This window comes from Pavona decussata, unplaced genomic scaffold (assembly GCF_977016875.1).
Source record: "Pavona decussata unplaced genomic scaffold, jaPavDecu1.1 SCAFFOLD_193, whole genome shotgun sequence".
NCBI lineage: Eukaryota > Metazoa > Cnidaria > Anthozoa > Scleractinia > Agariciidae > Pavona > Pavona decussata.
Window position 1 is genome coordinate 78,670 of NW_028145602.1, and position 14,967 is coordinate 93,636.

Here is a 14,967-nt window from a genome sequence, read left to right on the forward strand (position 1 = left end):
ATTTTGGCATTTGACCACAGTTCTGTGTGTTAAAATGGGGTTGATAGACCGGCGCGACTCCCACTGTGTGTCCGTTCATCGCCGGCTCTTTTCTATAATTAAATTATTTATACGAAACAGTTTTGTCTGAAAAATTTAAGTTATGAGATAAACAAAATAAATTAAATAACACCAAAGACCCTTATGAGTTTCTTGTTTTCCATTAAAACAAACTAAATTTACAAAATACGTTGATTTAAAATTAAATAATACATTAGCTGTAGACCTCAGCATGAGTAAAGTAAGATTTCAACTGGGACGTTGCTTCATTTTCATCTTGCTCTGGAGCGAGTAATTGTTATGTATCGTTCTGATCAGTATGTAAAAATGATGAAAAACTTCATTGTTACGAAGTGCCACAACAATCTATTGTAGACGACGCATCGTGTACATCGTCACAGTACGCCCGAAGTTCAAGTACTGGCTATCAAGTTTATCTCATAAATAAAGTGATCTGGAATAAGACATTTTCTTACTTTGTTTATAAAGTACATTATTTTGTAATATTATTTTTTTAATATAAAAATACATAAAATATAGATTCAAAATTCTAATTTTGTTTATGCGTTAGGTCAACGAATACAGAAAAATATTGCGCCTTATGCATCAACAAACAAGAAGCTATATCCAAGTCTCCAAAACCATATCCCGGTGCTGTAATTTAAATTTTCGCCTTTAACTTCTTGTTCCAGATGTTGAGAAACTCGAAACCACCGACATGGACAATAGAATGATCTGAATATTTTGGGCGAAATTACAACCGCGAGATATGACCAGCGGTTTCTACCTCTTTTTGTGAATAATAATAAAAAAAAATCTCAAAGAGCTGAAATCGTTCGAACTGACGAATTGCATGTGACGTCATGGCGGCCATATTGGTGGTATGGAACAATAAGATATTTCTCCTTGGGAGTTAACCTCCAAACTTTTCTTGCTTTTACCACCAAAATGGCGGCAATGCAAACCACCTATTGTGACATGTTTTTACCCTGCTTCCCACTCTCACCCCCAGCATTCCAATGCTTTTATACGCTATCCTCTTATGATGGAACACATGTGCTACGCAGACGTTCTTATGTGCTCGTCACGCATTCATTCCTCCACGCAAACGTCGGAATAATCTGCCACAATCCCAAAAAGCATATACGTAGGGGCTAATTAATAATCTGAGCAAGAAAATTCGAACTCAAACATTGAACGAATGCGAAAAAAAAAGGAAAGGAAAAAAAGTCGACCAGCATTTTCGTAAAGTTAGCAACAGCTCTTAAATTTAGGAACAAGACTTCGTTTACTAAAACTTTTCGGCAAACTAAAACTTTTCAGCTAAAACATTCGAAAAGATCAAACTTATTAGCTTTCATGAATATGGCTCAGAAAGGAACAAAACTGCCTGATAAGAAGTTAACCTTTCGATTTCCCGTTTCAATGAGGTATGCTTTCTCTCTGAAAACGGGGCATATTGGAGTCTCGTAAACGTACGTCAGTTGGCTTGATAACTCAGTTGGTAGAGCACTGCATCGGCATCGCAGAGGTTAAGGGCTCGAATCCCGTTTAAGCCTGAGTTTTTTAGGCTTTCTTTTCGCAACTGCTTAAGTTGAGTAGTAACTACGAGGATCTTTCTTCTATTTAATCTTTCATCCGCAGTTCAAATATATGTCTTGGCGTTTCATATATTCATTTATTACTTCCCTCTGTTATGTAGGATCTGTCACTGAGTACAGCAGTAACCGTACCTCTCCTTTGATCACGCTTCTTTCCTTAACGTGCGTTGGTAGTACATTGGCTGGCCAAGAGCAAGTTATTTCAGTTCTGGAGCACTTTTTCCCACAGTTGTGCTTCATGGCAAGGTGGCGCTTGGCTCCTCTCGAAAACACAATTGTTATTAAAATTACTACTGATTCAACCGCTTCTAGTGGTAATGTTCACCGCTTATATTGACCAAATGTCATTAAAAGAGGACTGTCGCCTATGTCTTGGTGAGGTGGTGTTGCTTAGTTCAAGTAGGGATTCCTATTGATCGGTATCATCCAGCATCAATCTCCTCATAAGTGTCTTTACAACCTTTATCATGTACATTGCAACATGAAAATTCCCTATTTTTTACGAAAATCTTGAATGCTATTCTTGTACATGTGAGAGGAATTGCGAACTGGAGGTAGTTAAAATTTGCATTGGAATTCCGTATATCGCAAAATGTTCTTTTTGTTCGTAGCGTAGGTTCTTGTATTTGCTCAAAAAAGAAATTAATATCATTTAGCTATTAATTCACTTGTAAAGTCAGAGAAACAGATTTGAGGAACGGCATGAAAAAAACAGGAAATCATCTTTTACAGCTGCTAGGCTACTATAAAGACGTGCTATTTAAATTTTTTTCTTTGTTTCCTTAAATTAGAGTCACTGCATCTTTACCAACAAGCTTATCACGTCACTTCATATGAGATTAAAGAGATATATCATAACTTCCAAATTGAAAAATTCCTTTTTGGGGGCAAATGATGGAGTTTAACACCTTCCAGGTTCTCAGAGCACTGCCTTTGCCGCTATTCCATGAAAATGATTGATGTAAATCATTGGTGAGATATCGATAAATATTTCAGTTTTCATGTCACAGAAATCGGCGCTTACTTGAGAGAGGGTTCATTTGGGTCACCACATTGTGACAAGTTGAAAATTTTCTTTCAGCAGGCCAAGAAAACAATCTCGAACCCAAAGTCCTCAGGCTTAATTTGGCCAGCGATTGGTCGCCAGAAGAGACTCTGGGGAACTGGAATTTTATTGCCGCAGGATTTCTGAGTAAACTACAAACTATCTATCAATCAATCTATCTATCTACTTAATTATAACGATAAAAGAAAAGAGAATTAAAACAATAAATGCGGTTTTTCTTGGAAGCCGTGTTTAAAATCGTACTTACAACTGTGGCGACTCAATTTAGTCTTAAAATCATTCAAGGAAATCAGGCGTAATTCTAAGGGTAAACTGTTTTACTGCGGGGTTGTGGAAAAATTAGTGTGTTTTCAGTATTCGTTAAATGATAGGAATTCACATTATCGCCAAAAAGAAAACACGATCTTAAATATTCTGAACCAGCAATAGATTCAGTTATTTTTCTCATCCTATTCGTTTCAAAAGCTCACAATCTAGCAGTACATTCAGTAAAGGAGTCTATTCTAGGAGTTAATTCAATCCACACTGCTACTTGTTTCTTTCGTTCTAACTGAAATAGCAATAAGTTCAGTTGTTTACCCGCTCCAATTTGATCGATATCACTGCTCAAAATCTGCCAAGACCCTCGCTAAAAATGACAGCACATCAGCCATTGCTGACCATGTCAAAACCACCGAACACAATATCAGGTGCCTATCATTTTGATATTTTAGCGCTCGGGCAAAGTGATTATCACCCACTGTAAAATCAAGGAAACTGTGTTTATTCAAGAACTAAAGCCGCAGCTTTTAATGTCAACGTCAGCAGTGAGAAGCTGACGCTTTTTTAATTGTTCTTCTTAATCTCGGTTCCAGAACCCCTCTTCACTATTTTAAAAATAGTTGTAAAATTTTAACGGTCACTTTTGAAAATGTATGTTGACTAGCATACTAAACGTCAAGTTATATAAAATGCTCAAGTTTATTGTTTATCACCACTGTTTGTATTTTATTTCTAACAATAAGTTAAGGATTTTTTCCTAGTCGGCTTCTACACTGTTGCACAGCGGAGAATCAAGCGATAACCTCATCGGGTTTTTGTTTCCATTCCTTTTTATAGTTTATAGGGAGGGGGGGAGAGGGCTCCTCGCTCTCCCCCGTCCTCTAAATCCGCCCTTGTCCAGTGGTATGAACAGAAGCTTTTCTGCCGTTTCTAAAGGTCAAAGTCTAGAAATACTTTCAGTAGTTCGCGTTTCTAATCGCTTTTTTTTTGTTGTTCAAATAGTCTCCCCATGCTCTTACTTTCTATAGTCAAAATTAGAGCCAAGTCTGTCCTTGTGTTTTTAACGTATGCTCTTCGAACGTTTTTCACTGTCTAACTTTTCTGTGTGATTATATGATTTATTCTCACAATCCTCTTACGAAATATTTTGATCAACCGATTCTTGGCGAGAAATAATTATTGTGAAAGAAATCCAAAGACTCGTAAGGCGCTATTTACTTATTGCAATTTGTTGAAAAGCCAGCAACAGATTCAAAACAAAACGAAAGTGAGATAAAAGATCTACGAAAAATACCATCTCAGCCCTTAGTAATCTTAGTTTAAAAATCTATGAAAATAATTGCTATTTAATGTATTTTAAGTCTAACCAAGGGAAAACGCTTTTGAAACTTTTAAGAGCGGCTATCCACAAATATCGACCCAAATAAACTTTTGGTGGCAGAAGTCAAAAAATTGATTTAGCTCATATTTTGCTCATAGGTAGGCCCTAGTAAGAAAAAAAAAACGGGCTGTGGTTAGTTTTTCCAAATACGGCTTCCTTGCGCGTAAACAAACAAAAAAACAATTTTCAGTTCCTAAAGTTGCGGTTCAAAATTCGCTTCCGGACGGCCGCGTATCAATCGACAACCAGTCACGGATCATGAAATAACATCTATAGCTTTTCTTGGTCTTAATTCTTCTTCTGTTCTACAGGAAAAAAAACATTCAAAACTTAGGTTACTTTCATGCCCAAAACAGATCTAGAGCAACATGCTATAAATGCAAATTTTTGACAACCAAATTTTCAACAATAATTCTAAAAAGCGCCAAAATATAAAACAATATATGAAATTTTTTCCCAAATTGAAGCTTAATTATCTCTGAAAAATGAATGGTTACCCTTATTTTCTTCTCGGATTCCAGTAACCCTTGCCAAGATCTGATTTTCCCGCGTAGTTATAAACGACGCAAAAATATCTCTGTTTTAGCAGGCACCATTGTCAAGAAACCCGACTTTCTTGGACCATCGCGAGATGTGCAGAACGCATGCACAGTTGCAAAAGTAAAAGGACGGTGCCTTTTTTTGCTATTAAAAATAACCTTTGTTGACTAATTTAAGACTAATGTTGGCCGGAGCAACTGTAGAAGAATTGCTTTGTAATTCTGGGAGCTGAAACGCGTGATTGGTCAAATTTAAGAACTTCTTAACTGGAGGACTGATTTTCATAAAATAAAAACTCTTCAGCGTGAACTGCTCCGAAATTCGTTGTGTGGGAGGCAACAGTAGCTTAGGCTACCTTATACGCACCCTGACTCGTACCGAGTTGGACTGGTACCCAGTTTCACTTCCGCCTTGACTATCTTCTGTGGGAATTACGCTGCATGCATCCTCCCTCATCGATCGGAACTCAATTTCTCCGTGCTCAAATACAGTGAAGATAGCTGAGAAAGTGTAACATTTCGCAAGGTAAGAAAACCTTTATTAGGACCTCATAGCTGTCTTTACACCAGTATACGTTATCATGATACGTTTCTTAGTCAGTAACAAAGTGAAATGCCGAACGATATATAATCACCCAGGCATATTTCTCTCGGTGTACACTATTTTTATAAACTGCACAACTTAGCAACGCAGCATTAAACTGACCGGAAGAGGAAGCACATATTGGTTGTAAGGATTCCATATGCATTTCATAAAAATCTTTCTACTATAACATGACATTAACAGTGGTACCCTGTGTTAACTATGACCGAGAGAGTCACCGAGATAATCACTTAATATGTTTTGGCACTTTGTAGGCATTTAAATAGCGTATTAGTGTTATATTATGCCGATCACTTATGCTTTTCACAAGCAACTCAACAATACAAGTGCAGAGATAAAACTAATTAAGAATTAAAGAAAATTTGCTACAGTTTGCCACCTCCAGCTGTCATTTACAGTCCATTGAGCCCAGCAATTTGCATAGAAAACTAAGGGGTTTCCCCAAATAGTGATGTCATTTTACTTTTTTTGAAACGCTTCAATTAGATGCAATTTACAACGTTAATTGCTATTAAAGGGAACCACCATGTTAAGAGAAGAATGACTGCATTTCCATCAGTAAAAAATATATAAGTTTTCGTGTTTCGTTGGTTGTCATTTTCTTGCAAGAACTGAGAGCGTGCTTTGTTTTCACTAGACCGTAACTGGCTCCTCTGCATTTGAAATCCGCGCAAATAGAAATTTGCATGATGGTGTTAACCTGCTTTAACTCCCTTTCACTCTCATTTATTTTGTGCGAAAAATATCAAGAGAGTGTGGGCAGTTGTTTTCAAATATGTCCTGTTTTTAAAAAATTCGAATTCTGAACACTGACCTGCAAGTCAAAACTTGTATCCCATGGTAACGTCAAATGCATGAGTATCGGCCGGTTGTTAACAATTTATTCCCAAATAAATTTTCGGAAAGGTCGCAGGGTTTGGTGGCACTTGCTCATATGTTAAAAAAAAACTTATAAACGTTCCAATTCTCCGCGGCAGAATATCTACATAGAATTAAGGCATGTAGCTATAGTTCTCACTGAAGCTGGTTTTTAAGACTCGCTGAAGTCAGTTACAAAAAATGGGCACTGAGACAAATAAGACATTGTAGTGCCTCTGTCAGAGTGAAATTGTGGTTCAAAGTTATAAATTTCTGTCTCACAAATATAGGTGGTCAGTGTTCATTCATCCCTACCTCCTCCCTTCGCCTCGCCAGGTTTTCAATTCAACGTTCGCTTTTCTACTACGTGTGTAACCAGACTTCTTTTTTTTTTCTTTCACCCAGAGCACTACATTGCCATGACTTCTGCAACCATCTCTCAGGCAATTGTGCAACTGTCCTCACCAGAGGAAGGGAATTGGGTTTCTCTTGGTCGTGCTTTAACAACAGTTCTTTGTCAAGGTCTTCGCCCGTTCATTAAGAGAGAAATGGAAAATTTCTATACGAATGTGACGGCCCGAGCTCTCCCATTTGGACCATGCAGATGTGTCTTTGATCCGCGAAGGAAAAAGAACCAGTACCACGACATGAGCTCCTGTGTGTGGGCACAAATATTGCAGGCAGCTCACCTTGGCAACAAGCCAAACTGGAAGCAAAGTGACTCCGCTAAATGGCTGGACCCAAACATTGGGCCATGGGAAATAGCTAAGCTTTACATTCCCGATATTAGGGCACAACCAATAGAGAGCGTCGAGGATATGGAAATCACTGGTATTCTTAACCTGATGTTCTGGTGCGATCACCTCAATGTCGAAAGGCGACTAATCGATGATGTTCGTGACACTCGGAACAAGAAGTTTGCACACTTAACGAAGTCAGAATTGTCCGAAGCAGAGAAGAGAGCTGGTTTTGAAACAATCGAGAAACTACTCCACGATCCAGTACTAGCTGGAGATCCAGACGCTCAGGGAGCCCTACAAGATGTTTTAGCTCTTAAGTGTACGTCAGATGTGCACATGTTCAAAGCCGAAGTTCTATTTCATTGCAAGGAAGCGATCCGAAATGATGTGGCAAGCCTTCAAAGTGAATTGAAGACGTTGAAAAAGGAATCCAAGAAAAATAAGAAAAAACGAAGTCGCGTGGAAGGACGACTGTTAAAGTTGCAAAAGGCCTTAGAGAAGGTGGAGCAAAGGACTTCAATTCCATTACCAAGTCTTCTCTTTACTCGTGTGCTGCCCGTCATGAGAAACTTAATCAAAAGTGCCAGAGGCTTACGACAAAAATCGATCGCCAATTGGCTAATCTTGTTCATGCTCCTTTGTTGTCTTCCTGGCATTTTAGATGACAAATCGCACAAGGACGGTGAGCTCATAAATACCTCTTTTTCTTGTCCTTTATGCTAGCATACTCTTACAATCCAAAATGATATTGGGTCTTTTTTCCAGCTAACCAAGAAGCGGGTGATGGAGACAGTGGGCGGGTTTTAAAACATCCTGCTGCCTCATCCTTTCCTTGATTTTCCGGCCTTCCGGCTTCATACCCTTTATCTACACTTCTCGCTTTTTGTCAAATCGGAAATGCTACTTCCTGGCCATACCTTCAATTTTCTGTTACCTTCCATACTGTATTCCTCTCCTTTGTGCTCCATTTCAAGATTTTTTTTGTGATAGCCTTGAAATTAATTTCAATGTTTTTGCTATTTGTTTAGAAGCTTCGATTCAAAATGACATTTTATTTCACAGGATGTCCTGCTGAAGATGTCAGTGTTCCATTTGACACAAAAGAGTTCAACTTAACCGACTACTTGGTTACTGCTCGTGAGGATTTCATCGGTCGCCGGTGGTTATATCAAGAGATAGAGCATGTTTTCAAGCCTGCTCGCCAGGGGTTGTCTGGTGTGTTGGTTGTCGGTGATCCAGGAGCAGGAAAGTCTGCCCTGTCTGCTCAGTTGATCTGTTCACGGACGTCAAGTCGCACCATTCATGACCATATAATGGGATATCATCTCTGTAAGCATAGTGACAAAAATACACAGCACACAGGCAAGTTCGTTCGTAATTTAGCACAGATGATAGCTAGTAGACTGCCAGAATATGGTTACATTGTCACGAATAGTTCCTTCATTCAGCGTTCACTGAACACTGACTGTGTAACCATTCAAGATCCTGTGGGGTGTTTTGAGCAAGCAATATTGACACCCTTAAGGGGCTTGACGAATGAACCGAAAGAGAACTGGTATATCGTCATTGATGCTTTAGATGAATGCCTCACTCAAAGTGAAACGAGTCACAGTATAGTTTATTTGCTCAATAACAAGCTTCCTCGATTTCCATCGTGGCTGAAGCTGGTGATGACTTCTCGTAACGAATCGATGGTCTCGTTAAACTCAAACAGCATAACGAAATTAATCATTGATCCTGAAGACACCCGAAACATTGAAGACATTGAACTGTTCTTGACCACCAAGTGTTATCGAGATGGTCCATTACTTCACCAAATAAAGATATGGTTTGGAGACAATAGCGTAGAAAACACCGCAAAGTTAATTGCTGCCCTGTTAAGCAAAAGTCAGGGAAATTTCTTATTTGTTAAAGAAATGCTTCATCACTGGGAAACCTCCAAGGCCGGAAAGGGTAATCCCTATGCACTGCCTGAGACGCTGGGAGAATTATACTATAGCTACTTCGAACGACTTTATCATAGACGAGAGCAGTTCCAGCCTATTAGACGGGTACTGGAATTACTTGTGGCAACATTTCAACCACTGTCACTTAAAGACATATTCGACGTCCTCAGAACGAAAGAAGAAAATCTGGATGAAGACTATGATTTTAGGGACAGAATAAAAGACCTGGGACATTTCCTGAGATATGGAGAGAACGACACAGTGACATTATATCACTTGTCTTTAACAGAATGGCTTACAAGCGAAAGCAATAGGAATGGTCCATTTTATGTTAGCAAAAAGAAAGGGCACGAAGTGTTTTGTGATTTCTATTTTGGCTTGATTGCTGATGGAGATAAGACTTCATTGTTAAAATACATTCTCACTTTGGCGCAGCATATTGCTTATGGCGGTTGGAAGGAGGCCTATGTGAAAGAATTTCTCAGATTTCCTTCCCAAGTTGTCAATTCTTCAGATCCTAAAAGTAACAGGACTTTGTTGCACCTTGCAGCTACAATCAACAGCACGGATGTGGTGGAACTGTTGTTGCGTCATTTTAGCTGCATTGATTGCCTCGATAATCGTGGAATAACTCCAGCATTTCTTGCGGCAGAGCATGGCCTTGTACACAATCTGGAATTAATGGTAAAAAGAGGAGCCAAGGTAAATCGCAAGACTAAATCATTGACTTCCATTTATAAAACGGAAGATACTGAGTCAGGTCAATTTGACGGAAACGATCCAGTGGTCCAATCAAAATCAAAATTTTGGGCGTCCACAATGCTTCATGCCGCAGCGCACGGAGGACATTTGGAAGTTGTTACCTTTCTTCTTAACAACGGTGCTTTTATTTCGAAGGTCAATGGTGTCCATTTGACAGCACTACAAATAGCCGCTGAGAACGGACATTTGGGAGTTGTAAAAGCGCTATACCAAGCAGGCGCAGTTGCTGATCAAACCGCTCTTCATCACGCGGCAGCAAATAACCGGCTGGAAGTAGTGAAGTACCTTTTGGAAATCGGTGTGACAGATAAGTGCATGAGATGCGATGGCTCTTTCTATTGGCTTCAAACAAAACACCGTTTACAAAGCCCAGTTAAAGTACTAGAAAAGATCGTGTTTCATCTTAAAAAGAGTTGTCTTAGCAAAGAAATAGGACTCCAAGATTTAGGGGATGAGTGCATTGAACGGGAGGGGAAAAGAACCGATATTGAAGTTGGAGAGCTTTTTGACGACAAGCATTTAATTTTTTGTCAAACTGCACTACACGCAGCTGTCTCAATAGGATGGAAAGCGGTAGTCAAGGAACTAGTTTCTCGGGGCACAGTTGCGTTGGCCTGTCAAGATTATACAGGGAGAACCCCCTTGCATGAAGCTGTTCGTAAAAATGACAGCGAAATAGTGAAGCTATTGTGTGCGAAAGACCAAACAATGATCCACAAAACATGTAATCACTGGCAAAATGTGGGGGGCCACAACGACAAGATATCACTGACTTTGAGTGATGAAGAATCTGTAGAATACCATCAAGATATCTGTCACTGTGGTCACACTCCACTTCATCTAGCTGCTCGATATGGGCACTGGCAAATCGGGCTTGATCTCATCCGTAGTGGTGCAGATGAAGAAGCCCGAGATTGCTCTGGCGCGACACCTCTCCACGTGGCTGCTTGTCATAATCAAAAGGAATTTGTTTATCTCCTTACTCATACAAATGTTGGTGCCAACATCAACAGCAGAAGTTCCAATGGATCGACACCTCTTCACAGCGCTGCAGCATGTGCTGCCGTTGAGGTCATTGACGAACTGTTGTACCATGGAGCAAACATTTCGGCAGTTGACCTCGATGGTTTCGCGCCACTTCATTATGCAATTCTGCACGTACATCCAAACCAGCTTGATCGAAAAATACTTTTAAATGACACCAATTTCGGTAGTACTGATACCCTTCATCTATTAACGATTGATCGCAGCGGCTATCTTGCAGGTTTTTATAAAGACAAGAACCTTGTTAAAAACTCAGCACATTATAGATGGCTTGATACTTTTATCAATTTGATCTTGCGTGGTTCCACGGTAGATGCAGTTGACAAAAATGGTCGAACGCCACTACATTTGGCAGCTGAAAATGGTTTGGCTGATGCCGTCAACGTTCTCTTGCAAAGAAAAGCAAAGTTCGAAATACGTGATAAGATTGGTAAAACGCCACTGGATGTAGCTGTGGAAAATTCTGCGGCAACATCCCGGCCCTTACAGTTAATTCTTGAGGAAAGTTTCGATCAGCTGAAACAACATTTGCTTGATCATCAAATGGTCGTCTACCTTCTTCTTTCATCTGGTGCATCCTTTACGAAATGTAACCGTAGCGGTACAAGCTTGCTACACCGTGCACTGGTAAATAACCAACCATACATCGCTCAACTTTTGGTGCTGAAAGGAGCCAGTGTGAACTGCAAAGATAATCTAGGAAGGACACCACTTACTGCTTTTCTACAAAACGGTGGAGATTGGGTAGATGTGCCCTTTACACACGTGAATGCTTCAGTTAAAATTAAGTGTGGCAAGCCATTTACTTTATCTGCACTTCATTTATTGAGCTATTTACCACCAAAGCTAGAAGATGATAACTTCTTTCAAAAGATTACGTGTGACGATCAAACGTGTTCGTCAAAAAAGAGTCCTTTTCTAAAAGCTGTTGAAAGCCACAGATTAAAGCACAGTGTCATTGATTCTTGCTTAGATGCCGAAGGATTCACGCTTCTTCACAGAGCCGCACAAGGAGCCAATATAGTGGCCGTTCGTAACCTCATTAAACACGGTGCAAATGTCTCCTTGTTGACTCCACACGGACATGACGCCCTGACACTGGCTGTGCTCCATTCAGGAGGTAATGTGTGGCAGAATCTTGCTGGACTTGAGGTAACGTTAAAAATTAATGACAAGGTGTCTACAGTGGCTATTGAGCTTCTTCACCACGCAATGAAAACTCGCGGTTTCCAGATTGTATTTGACTCCAAAAAACCCGAACTGACTCTTTACCATTTGGCAGCCTCTCGGGGACTGGCCAAATTTATAGCAGAGATCTTTAAAGAAAAGGAAAAACACCAGCTTGACGTGAATTGTCCTAACAGTGACGGGATTACCCCGATGTACTTGGCGAAACTATTTAGCGGTTATGTCAAGTTTGATATTTTCAATCCATGGAAAGACGTTTTACGGGTAATTGAAAGTCATGGAGGCCAAATGTTATTTCCAGGTAAAGACGCAGAATACATTACTATATATAACAGGCTGTATGGTTGGATTCCAAACAACCTCGATTTGAAACTGAGGCCTGACGTCCGTGGTTTTGTGTTGGGACTCCTGTCAACGTTTGATTACTGGCAGAATACTTCAAGGGAATGTAGACAGCCCAACTTAATAGTGGAAGATCAGTTCCAGATTGGTTTACCCGTGAGAACCATTTTAATGGAGCTGCTACATCAGCTTAACCTAACAAACCAGAGGCGTCGATTTGTCTTTGCCGTTTCCTTAGCTTTAGATCACATTAAGTTGTGTCAGTCAAAGGAGGAAAAAAGTTTTGCATTTTACATTAAAAGTTTAAACGTCTTAACTAAATTTGAGGCCCTAGCGATCAGAAGATTTTTTAATGCATCTCACTTATGCTACCAATCCTCCTTATCCATCTTGCCGATTAAATTGTATTATTTAATGATGATGTGGCACAAAGAGGTATTTGACAGTTTTGCTTGTATTAAGATGGTGTTTAATGCATATCGAACAATTTTCATGGATGACAGAAGATCGAAGCGATTAATCGAACGATATGAAAAAAGTAATCCAGACTGGTATTATAGTTTAATTTGTTCTTCTCTAAGGCATGTGTTTCAGATTCACCTCCATTATTATTTATGGAACGATGCTGGCATAGAATTGCTTGCATTGTACAACCCCAATAATTCTTCAGAATTTATAAGAGAGCGAATGGGATGGACAGCTGATCAGTTAGATACCAATGATACCGTTTGGCCTTTCGACTTTCTCGTTAAATTTTCCTTAGGGCTCTACCGTAAGTATGACTACTTAAACGTTCTAAACGTTGGATTGGAACCAAGAACTCGTATTGCACTTCATTCCGACAAGATGAGACAGATGCTCCAGCAAGAAAGAGAAAGGCGCAGTGAATTTAGAGGAAATAGAGGACGAAGTTAATAGTTACGAATGACTATTGATTTTTAAAGTACATAATAGGGTAGACGAACTATGAACCTAAGCCTGTTTGTCAAGGGCTTTTGGCGTTTCGATTAAAGACTTCATTTCTTTTGATAAAATGTGATAAGCACATTTAGTGTATGGGTTAAGGACGGTGCCTACGAATACCGAAGTATTTTTGCACTGTTAAGCCTGGTTTACACGTACGGCGCAACGACGCTAACATAAGAAAAAGCACAAGAGAGTATAATGATTTCCATTCTCTCGTGCTTGCGTCGTTCCATCGTACCTGTAAACCGGGACGACGCAAGCATAAGCACAAGGACAAGAAAAGGAAACTGAAAAACAGTGAAAAGTTGTCAGCGTACATTCTAGTAACCCATGCGTTACCTTGCCATTTCCAAAATGGCGGCAGCAATTTTTTATGCTCTCTGCGCTTGCGTATGTCACCTTATGCTTATGCTTATCGCAGGTGTAAACATCCTTGTGCTTATGCTTATGCTTGCGTCGTACGTGTAAGCCAGGCTTTAATGGCTATGCGGAAAAAAGAGATCTTAGCAAGGGCTATTGGAATCCAGAAAGAAAATCAGTGGGCGCAACCAAGCATATTTTAGATATAATTAAGCAACAATTATTATCAAAATCCGTAAAATGCAAAGCAATGTGTGGCGTTTTTTTTTTTTCCAAATTGAAACGTTATTATCTCTGAAAAATGCATGTTTACCCCCAATTGCATTTTGGATACCAGAGCACTTGCTGAGTTCTGCTTTCTCCACATATTTTCAAACCACGCAAAAATATCCCTGTATTAGTAGGCACCACCCATAGGAAACCCGAGTATCTCAACATGCGCAGAACGTATGCGCAGTAGACAAGGAGGTACTGTCCTTAACCTAACTTATAAAACTTATTTTTTACTCATTTGGGCATTTATGTTACCTATAATTTAGCCTTTGTAAATAGACAGTTGCATACAGCGGTTTCTTCAACAGCGAATTGTTATAGTATTGTAGTGACACTTTTAATACTGCACTAGGCCTTTTTTAATATATGAAGTATCGAGCTTCACAATGATGCGTACCTGTAGAGGACGCAAACAAAGGAAACTGAATAAACATGTTTAATTCCTTTCTGTTTATATACACGAATTAAAACTGCAAATCGACAATGAACAATACGTAACATTTTAAAGATTGTAATAGGCTTCTTTCGATATATAAAATATTCAGCTTGAATGCGAGACTCTCACTCAGAGAGCGGACTCAAACAACATATTACAGCGTTGGTTTAGTGCTTGCTATGCTATATCTTTTTTGTTTGTTTGTCTGTGTGGCATCTTCGTTTAGTTTGAATGTTTGCCTACCTGGAAACTAGAAGGTTCAGCAAGGATGTCATGTTCCTGTAAGCTAATAAAGTTAGTTAAACAGTTAATAAAAGTTGGATACAACGAATGTCAGTGACAAAGACTACGTTCACTCACAGAATACAAAAATGATTGCGTCTAGACGACGCCTACAGGGGAATGGCCCAAAATTCATCAATCTGGCGCATATTAGAAACTACCAAAATGTTTTCAGTGCTTCTTTGTGTACTTTCGGTGTACTAAAACGGTACCTTTCACAACTGTCTTATTACCTAAGCTTTACCATATGTAAGGAGATGAACAGTTAGTGGAGTCGCG

At 39.5% G+C, this 14,967-nt stretch overlaps 1 protein-coding gene across 1 annotated transcript; it reads left to right on the forward strand.

Moving 5' to 3' along the window:
- The first annotated feature begins 5,306 nt into the window (after positions 1-5,306).
- Positions 5,307-14,737, forward strand: LOC146461842 (uncharacterized). Its single transcript, XM_085086280.1, has 3 exons — positions 5,307-5,413; positions 6,755-7,771; positions 8,152-14,737. The coding sequence occupies exons 2-3, from the start codon at positions 6,769-6,771 to the stop codon at positions 13,284-13,286; spliced, it is 6,138 nt and encodes a 2,045-aa protein (XP_084942406.1). The 5' UTR covers positions 5,307-5,413; positions 6,755-6,768; the 3' UTR covers positions 13,287-14,737.
- The last annotated feature ends 230 nt before the right edge of the window (positions 14,738-14,967 follow it).